Source organism: Zonotrichia albicollis, chromosome 2 (genome assembly GCF_047830755.1).
Source record: "Zonotrichia albicollis isolate bZonAlb1 chromosome 2, bZonAlb1.hap1, whole genome shotgun sequence".
Lineage (NCBI taxonomy): Eukaryota > Metazoa > Chordata > Aves > Passeriformes > Passerellidae > Zonotrichia > Zonotrichia albicollis.
In genome coordinates, this window is record NC_133820.1 from 81373417 (window position 1) to 81394806 (window position 21390).

The 21390-nt window shown below is 43.3% G+C and overlaps 1 protein-coding gene and 1 long non-coding RNA gene across 3 annotated transcripts in view; one reads left to right on the forward strand and one right to left on the reverse strand.

Moving 5' to 3' along the window:
- The window catches only part of LOC113459350 (uncharacterized), a 179523-nt gene extending 166585 nt beyond the window's left edge, over positions 1 to 12938 (forward strand). For both annotated transcript variants that reach the window (XR_012579064.1, XR_003380503.2), the window contains exon 3: positions 12851 to 12938. This is a non-coding gene — a long non-coding RNA (uncharacterized LOC113459350). The remainder of the gene's footprint in view (positions 1 to 12850) is intronic.
- A 6365-nt stretch (positions 12939 to 19303) lies between these two features.
- The window catches only part of POU4F1 (POU class 4 homeobox 1), a 4065-nt gene continuing 1978 nt past the window's right edge, over positions 19304 to 21390 (reverse strand). The window contains exon 2 of the mRNA XM_074535579.1: positions 19304 to 21390. This exon is cut by the window's right edge and continues 607 nt beyond it. Coding sequence (XP_074391680.1) covers positions 20948 to 21390 — 443 coding nt within the window. The 3' untranslated portion in view covers positions 19304 to 20947.

Below are 21390 nucleotides of genomic sequence, written 5' to 3' on the forward strand. Positions count from 1 at the left end.
TATCCATACTTAGTAAATATTTTTACAAACTATATGGTTCAACCAATAGTCATTATAACAACAGCTGCCTGTCAGGGGTTAATAAAGGCTTACCTATAACTACTTCAATCTGTCTGTTTCTCAAAAGTCTGTAAAAATAGTCTTCCCAGGGTTCAATAGCATTAATAAACTGGAAATCTCCAACAGAAGAAGCAAGTTTTGTCTTTAAATTTCCTTCACTGAAACTGTTCCATAGTGTTGCTTCCCTAAAAGAATGAAGACTCTGTACTTCTTGTGGTTCCTGGAGCCACATGAATGCACGTGTGTGTGCACTGGTGTGGGCATACCACACGCCTGTGCTGTACAATGTGCTCCTCCTGCCTGCCTTTTTTATGGTCAGAAATAACATAAATATTTTACAGGAGGAAAAGGATTGATTCTCCCTAGCTGTAACCCTTTAAAAATAAAGAGAAATAGGTACCTCCAAGGAGTGATTCATCTATCCTGCATGAGATACTTGTTCAGAGGTAGACTGAATTCCCATGAGGTGTTATACCTTTACATTGACTCCAAAGAGACCTTGAACAAACAGTTCAGGTTCAAGGCCTATTTTTGAACGTCTAAAGCCAGCTGAAGGAATCTCACCCTAATTAATTGTTCCGTCCCAAAGGAAGAAATCAGTATTACTGTATCTACACAAAGGAATTGATTATATCCATGTAGCTAGCATGGTACAGCAGAAGATTAATACTGCTCTTACACCCACTCTCTGCTGTTGCTTCCTTGCCACCCCTTTGTGGGAGCTGCTTATCACAGCTAACTATCCCAGCTACTTTTCCTTTCCTGTCTGTACCTTTGCCAGATAATCACCTCAAACTCTCAGGCCCAACAGTGCAGCCCCGTCCTGGCCAGCAGCAGTGCCCTCATGTTGGCAGCACATGCACTGCATTGCACTCAGCCACTGATCTTACCTGGGCCTTCTGCTGGGATTGTGCAGCCCCAGATCAAGCTCAGGGATGAGGAGGGGGAGAGGAGAAAAGGGCAGACTGTATTTAAAGTATCTGAGATGCCATGAGGGATGCCCACTGCATTAATTTTTAAGAGAAGAAGCAAGTAACAGAAATTAAAGACCAGCTCAATATACAGTTATATAAAATACATTTTGCTATTGACCCTGGGAGTAGAGGACACTTCCTCCTTTTATATTCCTCTCCTCCATCCCACTTAAGGCAAAGAAACCAAGTTGAACCTCTGAGAAGGTGAGGGACATTTCTAGCCCGGCCAACCAATCTGCTGTTGCTCCTTCACATGAATGACTTTGGAGTCATTCTCATGTTCACACACCTGCAGCCAAAACAAATTCCTGAATGAACAGACTCCCTATTTTCCCACGCTCTTTTTCAGACCCACCTGAAATTCATGCAGACCTGGGCCACAAAGATTGAGGTGAGGAGCTACAGCTCTCCAAGGCTGGTTAATTAGCTGAGGCTCTACATCTGTGCCAGTGCCATGAAAAGGATAGGAACCTCCAGAGAGCTATTCAGCTCAGCTATCACAGCCAGTTGTCCTCAGGTGAAATAAATCTCCATCCAGAAATGCCTACCTCTCTATACATGAACAATAGCAGAAACCTAACTGTTAGCTCAGAGTATGGAATTTGTCTCTTTCATGGTTAAAAGTAGGTGAGATGAACACACAGCTCACTGACAATTTTCTTTGGTCACAAGGTTCACTCTGGGATGACTGATAAACACAGAGATGCCACCCAGCCTGACAGATGTGAGTATGAAATCAGCCAACACATGAATTTAATCAGATTCACTTTCAGACCATTAATTCCAGCAGATGCCTTGTACTGGTGGTAATCACATTTACTCTGAGAGTAAGGAACACCTACTAAGCCATACACAAAGCACAGTGCCAAGTAGTGCCAAACCTAAGGGGCCCACCACAGAATAAAGGGAAAATATATAGACAAAATTATGTATGGGGAGATAGAAAATACAATGTTGCCTGTATGAAGAAGAAAGAGGTGGGATGGGAAAAATGAGCACAAGTAAATGGAGTATGCTATGCAGAAAAACAGGGCTGGGTGAAGGGACTGAAGGTCAGATGGGGAGAGGGAGCATTACCCTTATATCGTATCTCAACAGTAAAAAAGAAATCTTTTCCTAGGGATCAGTGGGCATTCCATGTCCATATAAAGCTTTTTAAATTAATATGGAAGAAAACTACTGCTTGGTGGTTATGATGAAAATTGCCCATTAGAGATTGTGTGCAGATCATCAAGCTCATTCCACTTCAGGTTATGGAATGAACTAAAATTTATGTCCTCAAGGTGAAAAGCTTTCTTTTATCCACTGTACTAAAGAAGTTTGGGGTTTTTTTTATATATATTAAGCAGCTGTGAAAGGAAAGATTGTGCAACAGCTAGAAGTACACTGTAAATATCAAGGTTACCAAAAGTCACAGAGCAACCTTTCCAATAATCTGAAGTGGTGATGGGAGGAGTAACACAGTGAATTTGTATTGATGCAGAAATCATTAACCCTACACCCTCACTTGGATTTGCATTAAAGAAGCAGCTGGCTGTATTTTCATGCTCATTCCTTCTACCATCACTGTTTAGCAGGTCAGCAAGTTTACTGTTTCTGAGCATATGTGTGCATGTGTGTGTTCACCTATGTGTCTGTGAACGTTTGTTGGGAAACATATAATATCCTGAGCACCTTTTGTTACAAAACAGTGTGCATATATTATTCAAATATTTTAGGCATGCACTCTTAAAGACCACTTAAGGTGACTCAATTATGTGAGCCCAGATTCTGCCAATTTAGCAGCTGTTAAGGATATTACTTTGGGCAGTCCTACTGAAATATGTGAGATTCTTAGGAAATGGGTTAGTCAGGCAGAATCTAACCCAAACTGCTATTTCCACAGATCGTTGTAAACAACCATTTGTGTTCTTAGTCTCATGCAGTCTGTTGTCATCCCTGTATGCTCTGGATTGTCCTATCCTTTACAGATAAGCCCTTGTAAAGCTAGAGATCATTGGGATGCCTGAGTCCCTTACCCACATAAACCAGCTACAACTCACATTATTTTTCAGTGACAATGATTTGAAACCCTAGAGTGGGCAGGCAATTTTAACAGGAAAACTGGGAAAGGCTATTTAATAGTAAAATAAGAAATCAGGAAGCAAGTAACAGTGAATCATTAAGATGGTTAAGAAAAAATAAATAGAAAAGAGTAACTGAAAAAGCAAGGACAAAATTAAACAGTAATGATGATTTATAGTAAGATACTCTGAGACATGACAGAAGTCTCAGTACACCAAAAGGAAAATCTTGTTTGCTCAAATTATTTGTTTCTTCTGTCTAATGAATGTAATTCTAATATACAAGTGATAACACTGGCATTTCTTTGAAATGTTGATTCAGTTTAATTATGAAAATCACCAAGGTATTTTCTGGCTGCTGCATCACTCCCTGTACTAAGATTAATCACATCAACATCATTCATTTAATCTTCAAAGAGTAAGCAGTTGTCCACAAAAGCCTTCAAATAGCTTCATTAGTGCAATTTTTCAGACTCTAACACTTATCTGGCAGCATATGATTGAGAGTAAGGAAGGTCATTATATTCATCTGTTTCCTAATGCAGTTTATTTTTTAATGTTTCTACTTTCTTTTTCTTTTTGTGGATAACTTTAAGCTCCACTTTCTTGACCTTTATTATGGACAACCAAACCATGTGCAGTTTAAATACAGATAAAATTGTTGGTGACTATCATGATTTACTCAGTTTGCAGCAGATGAATTTGAGCCAGAATGTGCTCCTTTCCCAAGCCCAGCACTGATTTAACATACATATTGTTTTTGTCACTAATCATAAAAAAAACCCTTAAAATATGTTTACTTAAAACATGCAAACAAGGTTAAGAAGGTGAGACACACAGTAATGTGCCTAATGTTTTCAGTGCCAGACTGAGATTTATTAACAATGTTTTAGAGAATAAAAATAAGTCCAGCCTCTCCCTATTATTAATATTTAATTACATGCTAAGAGACTCATCCTCTTCAGTCTCCCATGGATGCTGAAAAGACCTTCGTTTTTTCATATTACTTAGAAACTTCTCTGGCACAACCCTGGGTATTTTCAAAATATCATGGTACCCAGTGTCCAATTAGCTGATACTGTGATACAGTTTTTGCACCATTAATTTTTTTTAAATATAGCATTGCAACCCAACATATTAATGCCAAGTGTGAGCGCTCAGTATCACAATCACAATGACAACCTGGTCAGACACAATTATCTTACCTGCATTGCACTAAAACAGCCACTGATCAAAATGTACTAAGTGCTATTGTTGAAAACTAAAGTCTCCAGGTTTCGTTTTGAAGCTTTAAAAAACAAAGACTTTATTAAAGTTTCTGCTAACATATTTGCCTGCAGCTGTCAGTGAATTTTGCAAAAAAATCCATCAGTCAGAAAAGGGGAAGCCTTGAAATGCCAGCCAGGAAACGTATTTGGTTTTTAATTATAGACTATTTAAATACCTATAAACTGTAAAAATAGCTATTAAGATGAATTTAAATTATTCTTTTATTTAAATTTAGATTACAAAAAAAATCAATTTTGGATTTAACAAAAAAACTTGAGCAAAAATTTACAAAAATTAATCTTCAAGCTCTGGTGAATTGCCTCTGTTGCAAACATGCCAGTCATTCAGAAGGTCTCCAAAAGCATGCAAACATGTTTGAACCTCTAAGATGATAGACCCACTAAGGTATTTGTTTCATTAACAACTGGATTTAGTTTAGACAGAGAAGCACAGGATAGTTCTGTAATTACAGAGCAATATATTTGTTTCTGTTGCCACTATATCTCACAGAGTTATTTTCATTCCATTCCCTGGCATAAAAACAGCACTCATGCCCCCTCCTTGGTTTGCAGTGCTATCTAAAATCAATTGCTATATTAAAAAAACAGCATAAACTCCATGTAGTTCTCAGCCTAGCCACTCAACAACGTGGAGGTAAAGCTTTTCTAACCAAGGGTACTCTGAAAAAGCAAAGATTTTCTTTATGCTTCTGCTAAGAAAAAAAAAGAGAAAAATCAATACTTTTAGAAGCAGATGTATGAGCTGATACCTCACTTGCACCTTTTGGTGGATAAGACTTCCCCAGCTTTGGTGCAGAAAGGAAAAACCTAGGCTGGTACAATATTTATTCAAGGCAGAGAAGATTAAGGCATATCTCAACATGAGTTTACATACAAGTTTTAGTCCTTGGGCTATTTATGAAATCCAGATTTTCTCCTTGTGAGCTCTTTGGCTACCAAAGACTCAATGCTTGGGGACTCCTCACTAGTGACAGATTGAGTCATGGAAATCATTTTCTTTAGAGCAGGGGTCAGGATGCAAGAAAGTCACAAGAGCTGGAATAGTTACTGCAGCTGAAGGGATACAGAAGCCACAATAATGTGCCTCCACTGGTATTTATCAGGCTTTTTCAGCTGGATATTTTAAGCCATGTTGATATCCCACCCTTCGTTTGAGGTGTAAGATGCCTTATGTTTTTATTTCTACTTCCATATAGAAGAGCTTTCCTTTCAAGAACCAAGGGCCTCTGCAAAGAAGTTGTTGTTGTTGTTGTTGTTGTTGTTGTTGTTGTTGTTATGAAAAATAGCAAGTTTGAGATTGGAGAACTGTGCTTTTTAAAACCTTTCCATAAATTGCTCTCAGATCTTGTCCCTGGATCTTGGCAGTATGAGGCCACATCATTTCAAATTGTGAACAACACAGGGAATGACCAGATTCATCCTGCAGTTCACTGAAATGCTTAGAAATTCTTATGCAAAGTAAGCTTATTTCTGCCTCTAGCTTCCCTCTGCAGGACATGGTGGAGTGGGGGGACCCCTATTCTGCTATGCACTTTTAGACAGGAATCTTTGTGGAAAAGAACAGCTGTATATCCTTGGAATCCTTCCATCCACAGAGTTGTCTGCAGTCATGGTTCAGTGCTAAAATCAGTATGTTCCTAATAACTTAGCCTTGAAGGGCTATACTCCTTGGGTGACATTTAAGCTCTCTTTTTCACTTCTTCTTTTTATTCACTTTATTCAGTGTTATCCTCAGGAATCCCAAAGCTTCTAGGTCTCAATCAGGACTTAAAAGAAGGAAAATTCTTCAAACAGGTTTTGCTGTGACAAATGTGAGTATTATGTGCTACTGTTCTTTACTGTTCTCCTCAAATCTCAGTTTCCCTAATTGCACATTACTTCTCTGAAAACTATGAATTATATAATGAGTCTAACCAAGGCATATGCTGCATGTAGTGCTTCAGTTATCAAGCAAAGATAAGAAAATAAAGCTAATCACAGGGAAGGCATTTTCAACTAATCTGCCTCACTGTGTCCATGTACAAATCATTAATTTACATTGGTTGCTTTTAATTTTAGCAATAAATGAACTTTTATTGTTAATGTAGGAGCTGATCCCTGAGTAAGTGACAATATCCCTGACAAATAATCAATTGAGGATATATTTATATAAAAAGTAAGAGCAAAATATCCTATAACCCCTCAAGACAACCACGAATACAAATTTATTTAGATCATCCCCTAAAGGAGAATTCACCTCTCCAATGGTCATGATCTGCTTTTTTTTTTTTTTATTAACAATACAAGAGTTTTCAATCAAAATTGGTACCAAGTGAAAAACCTTCTTCATAGAGCATGAAGAAGCAGAGATTCACCTTTCTGACAACCTTCTTTCCTGTCTTCTATATATCCTCATAAAATATTTACTCCGCTTCTGAATGACCACTCTGATTATCCTTAGACTCTTTTTCAGATTCCCTGATGATGTCATGGAAATGTTAAACCCATTATGCTAAGCTAGGACCTCCATCTACTGTGACCTCTTGGCACTAGCTTCTGAGGACAGCATGACACTTTTACATAAAAGTTAGTCTTCCTTTGGGTCATCAATAGTGGACTCGTAACACATCAGCACTTCAATCAACACCAGGAAAATTCAACCAAGGCCATGTAAAAAGCCCAAACCCATTCTGTGCTTACAATAAAGTGATTAAAACGTCTATTAAAAGGTATAATTATTTTCCATTGGAAAACAAGCATTTATATTATTTCATGGGTCCGCCCCACAGGTAATACATGGCATTCCTTTTCATTAAGCTCTTAGGGAAGTGATTAGTGACTAGCACCCTGCTCTAATTATCTTTAATGTAGTGTTTCAAATTGATCATGCATAATGCAATTAGAAATCATAATTAAATTAATTTATATTGATTTAAGCCTTTATAAGTTGTTAATAACCATGGCCCATTACATTAATTCCTACAAGCCAACATTAATATTTCCAATATGCTGGAATATTTCCCTTTTCCCCCCTTCCCTGCATCGGCCGCTCCTGCAGGCGGTGGCTGTCGGGGGATGCTCCGGGACGCGGCCGGCGGCTCCAGCCTGGCCCTCAGTGGGTGCTGGGGAGCGAATCGATCGCCGGCTCTAATGCGGGAATAATGACCGTGGCCCGGGCTGGATTCGATTTCCATGGAGACGGACAGACCCCGGCAGCGCCCACGGGAGAGCTCGAGGGGTGGGAGCGGAGCAGCGAGCGGCTGGGGGTGCTCACTGCAGGACAGCAGCCGAGCCCGCCTCTCCCAAGGGGCTCACCCGCAGCCCCGGCTCCCGGAGAGAAGGCTCGGGGCGCCGGCATTGCCCGGGCAGCTGGACTCACGGGCCGGGCTGGGGGTGCGGGCTACCCTGGGGCTCCGGGGACATGTGGCCGGGGAGGAAGGCTCCCAAACCTCTCCTCTCCGGGCACTGACCTTGTTCCGCCCCATCCTTCCATCCCCATCTCCCCCGCTCCGCAACACAAAAGTTATTTCCCCCAGTTGCAATTAAACTTGTGCAGCGCGGCCCCCTTTTCGGAAGAAATATGCATATAAGCAGGCAGCAAATCATCCAGCACAGGATGACATGGACCCTCGAACGGGAGTTCTACCACCTCACTCCTTCTGACACCTTTCCACCCATACGAACGCTCCAGGGTCAAAATAAGTTTTCCAGTGAGGAAGATGCCCGGCTATAATAAAATCTTACCGTGGGGGGTGTCACAAATCATTTAAGAAACCACCTTTGCTAAAATAATATTTCCTTTAAAATAAATTCGGGATTCGCAAATCACGGTTTGGTTTGAAGAGGCATGAATTCTATTATATGTACAATTTAATCACGGGGTATTTAAAATAGACATTTCCATCTAAAATCCAATCAGAAATCAACTCAGTACCTCGAGGCATTAAGATGATCATCTCCACTTTGCATTTGTAAACTGGTAGAAATAAATGTGGCTTGTGGATACCAAGAGGTCAAGTACGGCTGCTCAAATATTTTTCTTACAAAATGACGGATTTATTAGACAAATAAGTGGCCCGGCTGATGCAAAACCCCCAGTGATTGAATTTTGACGTTGAGTCAACAACAACTCGAACTACATCAGTGCTCCAAGATTTAGTTATGATGGTAGAGATTACTGAACAAACAGGAGGCAGAAATGAATACAGATTTCCTAGGATCTGCCCCTGGCACCCTCCTCTTGACATTCCCCTCCATATGCTATCCCTATTCACAGTGTATTCTAATTAAAGGACTGGGCTATGTCTTCTAATTTTACAAGAACTTTTAAATAATTAGTCTGGTGTGTGTTAAAAGGGACAGCTTCAGACATAAGGGGATTTCGGTCCCTTTAGGATCTCTCCTCGGCTTTGCAGTTATCATAGTCCCCTCCATGAGGAAGGGAGGAAAGCGCCTCTGATTTGATTGCAGAAAGATGTGAACCCTGATCAAACTGCCGTATGCAAACACAGGCGTCCGCGGCTCATTTCCAGCCCATTCAAAGAGAATGCCTGGGGAGGGGATGGGGGGGAAGGGTTGTGTCTGCGATTTTGGTGTGAGACTGGGTTTTTTTTTTTTTTCCCCTTCCCAGTGGAAAAGATATTGAGGGTTCAACATTCCGGTGAAAATCTGCCCGGATCCCAATCGCCTCTGAAACCAGGCTGGGCAGTAGCCTGCACTGCCCTGATAGCGGAATTTTTACCCCTCTGAATTTGCCCTCTCTCGTTCCCCTCTCCTTTTCCCCTCCCTGTCTCCTTGCCCCGCTCCCACCCTACAGGTGTGTGTATCCAGAGAATTCCCGGGTCCGGGCGCTGGGAGCGAGCCGTGTGCTGGCTGGAAAGCCTGCGTGAGCCGGGCGAAAGCCGTGTTACTCCTGCTTCATTTCTTCAGCGCTCTGGAGCGTTACTTTTACTTGCTAATCACGAAGGGGCGCTTAAATAATTGAGAGTACGTTTAAGCATAAAGCAGTCAGTTTCTAATCTTTTCAGGGGAAAAGGGACTAATCTGCACCTGCTGTGAGAGCCCTTTTTTTATTTATTCTGTATATTACTTCCACTCCAAGCTGGACCTGATGGCTCCAATTACAGTTGAGCCTTGCAGAATCCATACCCTCCCTTTCACAGCCCTTTTCTCTGCTCTCCTCCGCAGCAACAAACTTTTCCTTGGCAGAGAAAAGGGAGCGGGGTGATCTTAACAGACACCATTTAGCCGAGATTATAATTTATTTATTTTTTAAGAGAAGCTCTTCAGAATTCCCAAGGTCTCCAAATCTTCCTTCTTTCTATTGCCTCTACTGTTTCATATGCATATTTGTAGAAAAGAGAAGCACATGCAGGCTCTCACAGTGGTCTGGATTGTTTTTTGGGTTTTTGGGTTTGTTTTTGTTTTTGTTTTTAACAGGGGATGGTTCGAGAGGAGTGTTTTAAAGTAGATTTTCTCCTATTAAGCGTTTGGGAAGAAATTGTTTAATAAGCCTTTCCTGTACTACCTATTTTCCCTGCCGTGTTTTTACTTTGGGCAGAGGTATCTCAGAGTATTGCCAAAGTTAATTCCAGATTTTTATCACTCTAACCTACTTAGGATGCAAAAAGGGAAAAAAAAATCCCGTCAAATTAAAGTGAGTCCTCCTGTCTTGCCTTCTCCCAGCAAATAACTTGCAGCACCTAATAAATCTAGATGGAGTTCCTCATATAGCCCCGTGCAGAAATAATTATTGTCCTGGCTTGTTTCATGTCAGAGGCCTCTTTGGCTCATCTGTCATGAAACCAATTTCACTTTATTTACATCCATTTGCTAGTTTAATTACTGTGCTGATGAATAGCCTGAAGGAATTAAGTTACGAGTCTTTGGAAACCTAAAACGACAGATATATGGGTTACCTTTTAAATAGAGGAAGAAAATGATGGGTGGTGTGTGCACCAAAATTTAAAAGTAATAAGAGACTCTTTGCTTGGTGGAAATGCAGAATCAACTGACGCTCAGCCCATGCATTTCCCTCTGTCTTAATGTAAAGTACTGCTTTGAGAGGCACTAGTATTTTTGCAGGTTTAATGCAATCTGTATTAAAGCAAAGGTTCTGCAAGATGGGTGCCAGCTTTAGATCTAAGCATAGATGCACTCATTATTTTTCCAACCACAGAAAGAGGAAAAATGTTAGAAAATAAGTCGAAAGTAAGACTTAAAGACTGACTTCAACATAACCCATGCACTGTACCTTACAATACATAGCAATAGGGTTACTATTCTATGTCTGCAATTGCACAAAGTCTCAAGTGCCTCTTCCCTCTTACTTGCCTCTCTGTGATGCTCTGTACAAACACAGGGAATTTCAACCAGCTAGGGGACCTTGTGCTTTTTATATAAACCTGCAAAGCAGCAAAGCTTATCTTTGTGTTAGCTGTAGCCTGCATCCATCCTTTCCTCTTCTTCGGGTGTTTCTCCCATCATCTGCATCACACACATGCGTGTCACTCGACCTGGAGCTCAGGGGTAGGGAACCTGCCCCATCCACCCGCAGGGTCCCTGCTGCAGGATCCTGGCACACTGAAATGATCCTGCCCTTCCCTCCTCCACCACTCAGGAACTTTCCTGAGCCCTTTTCCTGAGCTGCTGCTGCTTTTATAATAATCTAGAAATTCAAAACTTTATGCAACAGGTGTCTGAACGAAAGGTCAGTCTCTTTCATGCTCCCTCATGGTCACCGTGAAAGGAAAAAAAAATAAAATCCGGTGGCCTCGGAATTAGGTGGGAAGTGTCAATTGCAGGGGCTGTGCCCCAATGCGTCACCCACGGACGGGCAAACGAGGTCCAGGAGGACCCGTGCAAGCATGTTCATTCCAACCCTGAAAACAAAGTCCCCCAAAAACCCTGTCCTCCACACAAAAGTAGAAACCAGACCTGAGAGCCCGTGCATCTTCTCAGGTGCTGAGCCTGAAAGGCAGAATTTTATGTAGGGACTTTGAGGGCTGCATGAAAAATTCACGTACACAAGAGCTTTATAGCACTCTCCTATACAGACTGCTTCTTCTCCTTCTCCCGGTAATTTTGTGGATCCAACCCTTTCGTGGATCTCACGTGGGACAAACCTTCCTTGAAGATATGATGTGAGGCAATAGGCAATAGGGCAGATATGAAAGCGGTGAGGATGGCCAGAGCTCTGGCTGCCTGCGGGGGAGACGATGCTTGATTCGCTAGAAAAAGCCTTCTCCTCAGACACACCCTCCGCAAGGAGATGGCTGAAGGGGTGGACAGAGACCCCCTTTGTCACAGAAGTTGAGCAGCACTTTAAAACCAAATCCTTTGCCGGGGGAAACGCGACGCCTTCCCCCTTTCTCCCTCAAATATCGCTATCCACTAACCCGAGCTGGTTATACCGAGGCTATAAAAGAGCAGATTAAAAGAGAATTACAGCTGCCTATTCGAGGTACTCCGGGTCTTTATATCTGGGAGAAATGAAAGGAGAAAGTGTACAGCAGCACAGGGTGGGGTATGAAAAGCTCCCTTCCCCTGCTCGCTGCCTCTCGCCTCTCCTCTCTCCCCCTTTGATTAATAGATCCATGTGGCTAACGGCCTGACATATGGTGTGCGAAGCAGCTTGAGATGGCACCTCGGGCATGCCCTACGGCTATTAACATATTACAGGCTTCTGTGCAGCCGCAGACGGACAGGGGGAGAGTCGGGCAGGCAGGCAGACAGACAGACAGGCAGGCAGACAGACAGGCAGCCTCCCCTCGCCCCGCCGGAGCTCTCCGTGGTGCTGAAGCTGCGCTCCGCTCCGCCCGCCGCTCCGCCTGCGCGCTGCCCGCCCGCGGCGTCTCCGCCGTGCTGCAGTTCAAAAAGCAGGCGTGCACGCCCAGGCGGATTTGAAAGCCCTGCGCCGCTTTCAAACGAAGAGCAGGAAAGAACATCGGCATTGCTCCTTGTACATAATCTGGGAATTTCTGCCTCTCCCTCTATTTTTTTTTTTATTCTAGATTTTTAAAAAAGATGTTTCTATATATATAAGTCCTCTACCACAGAGTACACAAAAAATGCCTTCTGTGGAATCCGGTAGCATGTAAAATGCAGTGTCATCTTGCAGTGCAGAAAAGACTTTCCTGCCAGTGATCCAAAAGTTAGGGAACTCTCACCTAATGCACCTGGCGGTGTGGGAGAGAGGTTATTTTCAGCAGTGGTGTTTGCAAGGAGGAATTATATTAGACAAAAAGTGGCTTAGAATGCAGCAAAACCTGAGGTTTATTTGATGCATTTCAATGGTTCTGACAGAAACATACATCTCCCCCTACACTCTGCCTTGTAGATAGCTGCCCCGACTCCTTATAACTTTGTTCTGGCTGTTTAGTTGGGAAATAAATGCTAACACCAGATTAAACGTTTCAGGTAGCTTCATCTTCTGATTTCAGTAAAATAGTGTTAATAAGGAGCTTTGATGTTGTTTTACTTTCAGACTGTATGCCTTAAGGCAGAAAAGCGCATAAAGGTACCTGGGAAAGTAAATTGCCAGAAGCGAAGAGCACCCCCCTTTCAAAATCCTGTAAGTACTCCTCTCTCTCACATCAAACCGACCCTATGCAGAGCAGCGCTAGCTTTCTGGGATTTCCTGGCTTTCACCGAGATCTCCTCTTTCAATGCACACACGGCGACATGTGCCTCTGTGTTTATGTGTGTGCACATTTCAGTGTTAGCAGCTGCAATGAAACTGAAGGTTATGGGGGAAAATACAAAAGGGTCATTGCCGTAGCTGCTCTATACTGTGATTATTTTCTTTTTCCCTAATAAGAATACAAAATCCCGTGGGGTAAAGCCTCCTAGAGATTTTCAGTGAGGAGTAAAGCCGATGCAACGTGAGTAGAGAACTGTAGATCTCCACCACGCTGAAGCAGCCCGGAATAAAAGTTTCATATCCTGTACATACATTTGGGGCTTCCTTAGCTATTTCGCCAGTAGCCCCCTCTATTCTTTCTGGAGCCCAGCACTTGAGCATTGCAGGTTCCTCACACACAATCAATACATTTTGCATAACACCAGTCTCCCTCGAACGCTCTCTTCTTCTCTTGCTCCCTCTCTATTATGCTTTGCCTCTCGTCGGTGGCCGGGGTTTCTACATGGGGCTTTTATAAAAAGAAATTAGCGCCGGCGATAGAGAGTCTCAAAAACAAAACCTGCTTGGTCGCGTCAGAAATTTCGCCGGAGCCCACCACAGCAACCTTTCAAGCACGCGGTTCGGCTTCAGACAGACACAGCTTGTCTCCCTCCAGTATCTCCTCTCCCCCCCTCCTCTCCTATTCCTCTTACAGCAGCGCTTTAATAAAGTCACATAAGTGATTGAAATTAACATAAATCATTATTAGTTATTAGGATTTGCTCTAAATTACTCTGTGAATATAACACCAAACCCCATCTGCCACTCCTGCTCTAGCAGCAATAGATTGCAGATAAAATAAATGTCCTTACCCCATTAGAATGTTCCTGTCTCTGTAGCCAAAAGCCAAACAAAAGCAATAAATACAGAGCTTTTTTCTCTCCACTATTCAGCTGTGACTGTTTTCATCAGCTCTTCCTCTAGAAAAGCTCAATAGCTGCCTGAAAATATTGCATTTTATATCACCAAAGGGCGATTAATATTGCATTAACTGTATTTAACATTTTTTAAGCGCGAGTAATCTGAAATGAGTAAGTTTCTGTTACTAAATACAGGGGATGTCAGAGCTGGTGAAAACAGCTTAAAATATCTGTATAAACAGATTATTTGTTTCATACTTTGTATTTTTATAATGTTATGGTATAGTGTGCTCTGTTTGAAGTAGAAGAAGCCATGCTAATGGTCTGTTTAAAGTATTCTGACACTGTCTGGAGACATCCAAGTCTCTGCCTTCATTAAATGTTTATTGTCAACACTTCAGTGAAAAAAAAAGTCTTGTGTAAGTGAATTTCCACTGCTGGATGCTGTCAACACTTTGTTTTATTCTGATCCGCGTATACAAAAGTTTGTATACATTATGCTGAAGTGAAGAGAGGCAGAGATTTAGTGGGCTATAATTAGTTACAGAACAAACTTTTGTTAGTAATTCGGTTTATATAATGACCATAATCAAGGGCTAAGTTATGTATATTGGCGCCTCGTCTCCTTTCCGCGCAGCCCCTAAAAAGATATATTCATGTTGACATGCTATCTTCTTGTCAAGGAACACCCTTTTAAAAATAAAGTAAAAAAAGGAACAACAACAACAAAAAAGAAAATCAAACCAGAAGGATACACACAGATCTTACATCTCTTAGCTCTGCCTCACAATTTAAAATTTCTTTCTTCCACTCGGGCAGGGGATGAAAAAGCCCTCTCCTTACGCTGGTGTTTGCAGCATGAGCCGTCTGTCTGTCTGTCTGTCTGTCTGTCTGGTGCGGCTGCCGGACCAGGGCTCGGTTTGTGCCCGCACCGGGACCCGCTCCGCGCTGCAGCCGGGCGAGCGGCAGGATCGCTAGGCATCCTCACCCAGCGAGGCACTTCGGAGCCTTTTATGGCTCGCTTGTGGAAATCAGAGAGAAGTTACAATTTATCTTCAACGTACCAGGGCCGAGTGTCTTTTAAAAAATTATTAATTTTTATATAAAACCTTTTAAATACTTTAAGTACGACGTTTAGAGTGATTAACGTCTTAAGACATCATTTTTTAGAAGTAATTTTCCCTACCCCCCGACTGCCTGATAAATTTTAATTTTATATTAAAACAAAAAGAAGTGTTTAACTACTTTTCCCCCAGAGTTAGAGATGCTTTGGTACACTTAGGTAAGCAGGCTGAAGGAGCTAAAAAGCAGTTCAAAGGAGGACGTCTGCTTTCCCAGAGGGGCAGTGACTGCAATTTGGGAAGCAGATTTTGCATGTGCAGCTGTCCCTGGACGAGCAGCCCCGGCGAGCTCCGGAGCGGGGCTTGGCTGGCGACAGGGCCATAAACCCGCACCCGCGCTGGGACCGGGCTCCGGCCCCTCTGCCCGCGGGAGCGCCGCGCTCCCCCCGCCCCGAAGCTGCATGTGAAGCCAGCGGGCGGAAAGGCTCTCGGCGGGCAGGGCGAGCATCCCGCGGCGCCTCCGCCCCCCGCGGAGCAGCAGGCGCGGTGGGGCCGCTCCGCCCGCCGCTGCCCTCGCCGGTGCGGGAGGGAAGGCGGAAAGTGCGCCCGTGCCCGCGGGCTGCCCGCCCTGCCGGCGCTGATGCCCCAGCGCTGCCCGTCCGCCCGCTGGGCCCTCCGGTGCGGGCGCTCCTTCTGCCGCGGCTGCTTCGTCAAAGATTTATACGTGACATCTTATTTTAAATTAACTTTTGAGCCCTGGGTTTCATTCATCCATCCAGGCACCCACCCACCCGCCGCCTGCCTATCTATCTTGCTACGATGAGAAGAGACTCGCTTGCAGTTTTACCGCCTCGGTCTCATCTCTGGGACCTACATATTCAGCTGACCTGTATATCCACCCACTGCTTTTCTCCCAAACCGAGCCTCCTTCAGGTGCGAAGGGGTCGCAAAGGAGGAAAAAGGAAAAGCTTCCCAAAAGCGGAACGGGGAAGGGAGGGAAGGGGAGGAGGGGGGGAAGCGTCGTGCAGCACGCCTCCCATCAAGCTGTCTTGACAACAATTACTAAAGTTTTTAATTAGCCTCTTGTTATAATTCATTTTATTAATTTTCCAAATCTCAGCCCATGAATTATTAACGGCGGCCCCGTAATTGTGTTTGCGGCGGCGCACGTGACGGAGGCGGCCCCGCCGCGCCCGCGCTCCCCGCGCGTCCCCTCCGCGCCCCGGCCGCGCAAGGAAGGGAGCCGGGCAGCGCCGGGCCCGCGGTTTCATCAACTCTTAAATAACATAATTACCCGTAATCAGACCCTCGTCTGGCAGGTGGAAACAGGTTCCCAAGCGGATTAGAATTCTGCTGCTGATCTTTTAAAAATCAATTAGGCTTGCCTCCGCTTTGGAATCAGCAGGTAAATATAATAAAGCTTAAAAAAAAATAGCGCCGGCTGAAAAGCGAGATATAAATAACTGGAGGGATTTAAAATCGTTTGGGAAATGCCAGAATAACACAGGGCACCACCGGCGCTATCAAGCTTTATGCGCTCGAGTCCGTCAGAGTTAAAATTATTATCTTTCGACAAATCTATTTCTCTTCGGAGGAAAGGGGTAACACGGGGAGGAGGGGAGGGAGGCACATAAACCATAAAGTCAGTGCTGTAGGACACTTCATTCTCCTTCTGGGAAGTCTTTTTACTTGTTGAACCAGGACCGAATTAGTCTTAATATCACAGGAGAGTAAAAATCAATACGACCGTGGCAGTGGGTGTCTGTTACTCACTTATGATGGCCTAATCTAAGTTGAAAGCAAGCGGAGAGCAAGTGTTAGGCACAAATTCCGGGAGCCAAACCGCGTCTAGCAGACTTAGGACTGGAAAAGCGCGCTAGGAAACACAAGGAGAGGGGCGAGACACCTCGGCTGTGGAGGAAAGGCCGTTCAAGGGATGACAGCAGAGAAGCGCTCAGCGGCAAGGGGCGCAGGATGGAGAGCAGGAATCGCCGGAGTCGCCGCCCGGCAGCGGCCTCGGCCCTGGCACACGGGCACTGGGGGGATTTCTGCATCTTTGTGGCCACAAATGGCTCTTCTCTATGCGAGAAGCTGCGCACTGTGGGGGAATAAATGCGAGCATATGCTCTGCCTCTTCGTTTTTTATCTTACTTTTTTCCTCGGATGCAAAAGTTTTATTAGTCCTTCTAAACTAACTTCTTTCTTTCTTTCTTTCTTTCTTTCTTTCTTTCTTTCTTTCTTTCTTTCTTTCTTTCTTTCTTTCTCTCTTTCTCTCTTTCTCTCTTTCTCTCTTTCTCTCTTTCTCTCTTTCTCTCTTTCTCTCTTTCTCTCTCTCTTTCTCTCTTTCTCTCTCTTTCTCTCTTTCTCTCTTTCTTTCTCTCTTTCTTTCTCTCTTTCTCTCTTTCTCTCTTTCTCTCTCTCTCTCTCTCTCTCTCTTTCTCTCTCTCTTTCTCTCTTTCCATTTATTTAAAAAGCCTCACAAGAATTTTGCGGCTTTATGGACTATTCAGATTCATCCGACAGGAAGAGGGACGTTTTTGGTTTTGCACAGTTTCCTACCATGAAAAATAGGAAACTCTGCAAAGCTTTTTTTTTTTTTTTCACCATCTGTTTTATTAACATACTTTTTTTTTCTTTGTACTCGATAACGGTTGTACTTATTACAAAACAAACTCCTCAACTTTTCAATACATACATCGGTCATTACTGAATGATACAAATGTGGTATCATTTTCAACATTTCAATCATTTGGGGCAGAGGAAAGAGAAAACCCAGCATTTGTAATTGTTTTTATTTGTTCATTCCTGACTCTCCAAAAAATGAAATCCGGTAATACTTTTCTATAAAATAATATTTTTACAAATGCATTTATTAAAAATTCTGATGACATTTCAAGTTAATAACAACAGAAACAAGTAAATTTCCGGTGGACGAGATCTATGGGCTTTTTTAAAAATACCTTTAGTGCTTATTTTTTAACATCAACAGTTGTTTAAAATCACAGCTTTTTTAAACGTATTATTCTTTTCTGAACATCACGTGTCTTTGTTCACAGATTTACCGGCAAAATTAAAAAGATTTGGCTAAAATATGCCTACAGAAGAAATAATCCCAGCTATTAAGTAACTTTTTACATTTGGCATCTGATTTAGTCACAGGTCATCAGAAAATAGAAAGAGGTTCTTTGATCACTTGAAGCAGTAGGTGGCATCCTATACGTTCCTAATGAACAATTGCATTCACAACATAAGGAGAGATCAGTTTAGGATTTTCATATTTATTAACCCAAAATAAAAATAAAGTATCTTGATACATAATTAAGTGCAATTAGGCCAGTCAGAACAACATATAAACCTGAAACCACCCAAGCTTTTCTTCTTTATACATATTTTGTAGGTGCATAATCCTTTCCAGCACACTGAAAAGAAATACTTCAGAAGTCCTTCTTAAAATTTTACTTTGATTTATATTCTGCAGTTATAGAATAAACTTCAAGAAACACACGCAGCTAATATATACTTAATTTTATTCAGAGCACCGATTTTCACATAAGAGCTATCTCAAAGTAATGATTTCTGGATTTAGCAGAAAAATACATCTCTCATTATTTTCTTTTTGGTAGAATTAGTCTTATCGCCTAACGGCCATACCTTGAATTTACCAGCCGTGGAAATATTTTTCTTTTTTTTAAATGCACCCAATAATGATAATAATAACTATTCTGTTTTTACGTTTGTTTTATTTGTAAGTATGCTGGGACACATCTCCCTGTTGTATTTTGGCGTACAGAAATATTTCTGATAGAAATTAAATAGAGTAAAGACACAACCAAGGAGAAAGCTCAGCAAACATACATGGACAGGTAGATTATTCAGTGAGACATTTCAGGATCCACACGTGGTTGCAGTTTGTAACCTTTTGTTGTTGTTGTTGTTGTTGTTGTTTTGTGCATTAAAGAAAATATTTACAATCGTCTTTCTTATCTTTTTTTTTCTTTTTTTTCCCCCCTCTTTTAAATCTAAATACAAGAACGTGACAAGAACGTTTGTGTTTTCGGTGAAAACAGGCAGTTAAACTGTGAAATTACACCATCCACAAAAGATTCTACCAGAAGCTAGTCTATTTAGTGCTCAGTTTCAAAATGCATAGAATGTTTGCGCTGCAAACAATGATACACAAAATAATAATAATATTAATAAAATAAATAGATAGATAAATAAATAGATAAATAAATAGATAAATAAATAGATAAATAATATCGAGACTTTATCACGGATCTTTCTATGCCTTTTCCCCCCTCTTTTCTTTTCCTCTCTTTTTTCTTTTTTTTTTTTTCTTTTTAAATTTTTTTTTCAGGTCATGTCATGCATAATTTCAGTCTGTTGATTGTTTTGATTTCAACGGAATGGTGTTTTCTTTCCAGAAATTCTTTTTTTATTCGAAAGCCTCTTGGCAAGAGACAGAGTCAGAGATGGCTTCTGCACGTCGCCCTCTTTTTTACCTATCAAGCCCTGATAATTTTGTTTGTTTTCAATCCGTGAGACATGTAACGCACCTTGATGATTATTAGCAATACCAGCATGGTTATTAGAGAATAACACCATCGCTTCCAATCCAGGAGACTGTGATAGTGCAAATTGAACCCCACACACCCCTTACAAAAGCCTTCCTCCACGTAACGTTTATGGTATACAATAAACGACTTTTAAGCCCAAGTGGTTTTTTTGTCGTGTGTTTGTTCCCAACGTGCACATCCCCCAGAAACAAATGTCGTTCCAAACCCATCACCGGTGATTTCTTTTGCCTACCGGGTGCAATAACCTCCAGCCCTTGGAGGAAACCAAGGGGGGACCTTAACCCAAATCCAGCAGATTCGGTGGGGATGCCGGGGGGCATGCGGTCGGGAGCAGCGGGGAGGGAGGAGAAAGAACAGTTAACCATGAGCCTTAATGAGTCTGAACATAATTTTTTGGAGAGCAACCCCGCTCTGGCAGGTTTGGCATCTGCCTCCAGATGCATCTCTGCAGAGAGAGGGACCCTTCTTTGGACACAGCTGGAAACGCAAACCACGCAGGCGAGGGAGGAGAGACAAAGGGCTTGTGGAGTAACTTTTTTCCCCTTGTTTTCCTTGAGCTAGCTAGGATTATTGAGGCAACAACGGAGAGGAAAGGGGCTGCTCCCTAGCCTCGGGGGTCCGCTCCCCCGCTCCCGGCCCTTGCCCTGCTCTCACCGTTCCCCCGGCACAGACAAGACCCATCGCCAAAGCCTCGTGCAAAACCGCGTTCGAAGGAAAATAAAAAACAACAGGAAAAAAACCCCAAAACAACAAAGAAAAATAAAGATCAAAACAAACAAACAAAAAAACCCCAAACCCAAGCCAACTAAAGAAAAAGTTCCCCCGCACCAAACCACCGCTGTCCTCATTCATTACTAAGCCAGGGCAAAGAAAAAAAAGCAGAAAGTAATGAAAAGAGACCCAAACCAAACGTAGCATCATCATCACCAACAGTTTCGCCTTCCGGGTTTGTTGGTCGGTTTTGTTTTCCTTCGGAAAGTTGTGGCTTAGGTTTCTCGGTGTGTGGCTGTTGCTGTCACGGTATTTATTGGTGTGTGTCTGTGTGTGTTTACGCTTTAAGTTGCTTTTTCTCCCGCATTCTGTCGGGGAGCTGGGGGGCAGAGAGGGGAGAGGGCCGCACAAGTGACCCCCCCTGGGCTTCTAGAGCGTTTTTACCTCCTCTCTCCTCCTTCTTCTCGTTGGTGTCCCGGTGTCTTTTTTGTTTTAATAATTGATAGCGCACCCCCCCACACGCTCGCCCCCTCCTCTCCCCGAGTAGTTCGCGTTTAATTTCGACATCGTCCCTTGGTCCCCAGGAGCCTCCCACGGCGTCTCAGGCGACAGTGGCGGTGCGTGGGCGTCCCCGCGGCCCCGGCCCGGCCCCCCCGGTGCCCCCGGTGCCGGGGCCGCCCCTCCCGCCCGCCCCTAGTAGGTGGCGGAAAATTTCATCCGTTTCTGCTTCTGTCTCTGGTTGCAAAACCAAACCCGCACCACGTTCTTTTTGAGGTCCAATTTCTCGGCGATGGCGGCGATCTTCTCGGAGGAGGGCCGGGGCTGGACGGCGAAGTACGCCTCCAGCGAGCGCTTCTCAGGGGCGGCGATGGAAGTCCGCTTGCGCTTCTTCTCGCCCCCATTGAAGAGCTCGGGCTTGTTCATTTTTTCCCGCTGGGCGCCCTCGGCCTCCTCCAGCCAGGCCTGCAGGATGGGCTTGAGGGCGATCATGTTGTTGTGGGACAGCGTGAGGGACTCGAAGCGGCAGATGGTGCTCTGGCTGAGGGAGCCCACGCCCGGGATCTTCAGGTTGGCCAGCGCCGAGCCCACGTCGGCCTGGGTCACCCCCAGCTTGATGCGGCGCTGCTTGAAGCGCT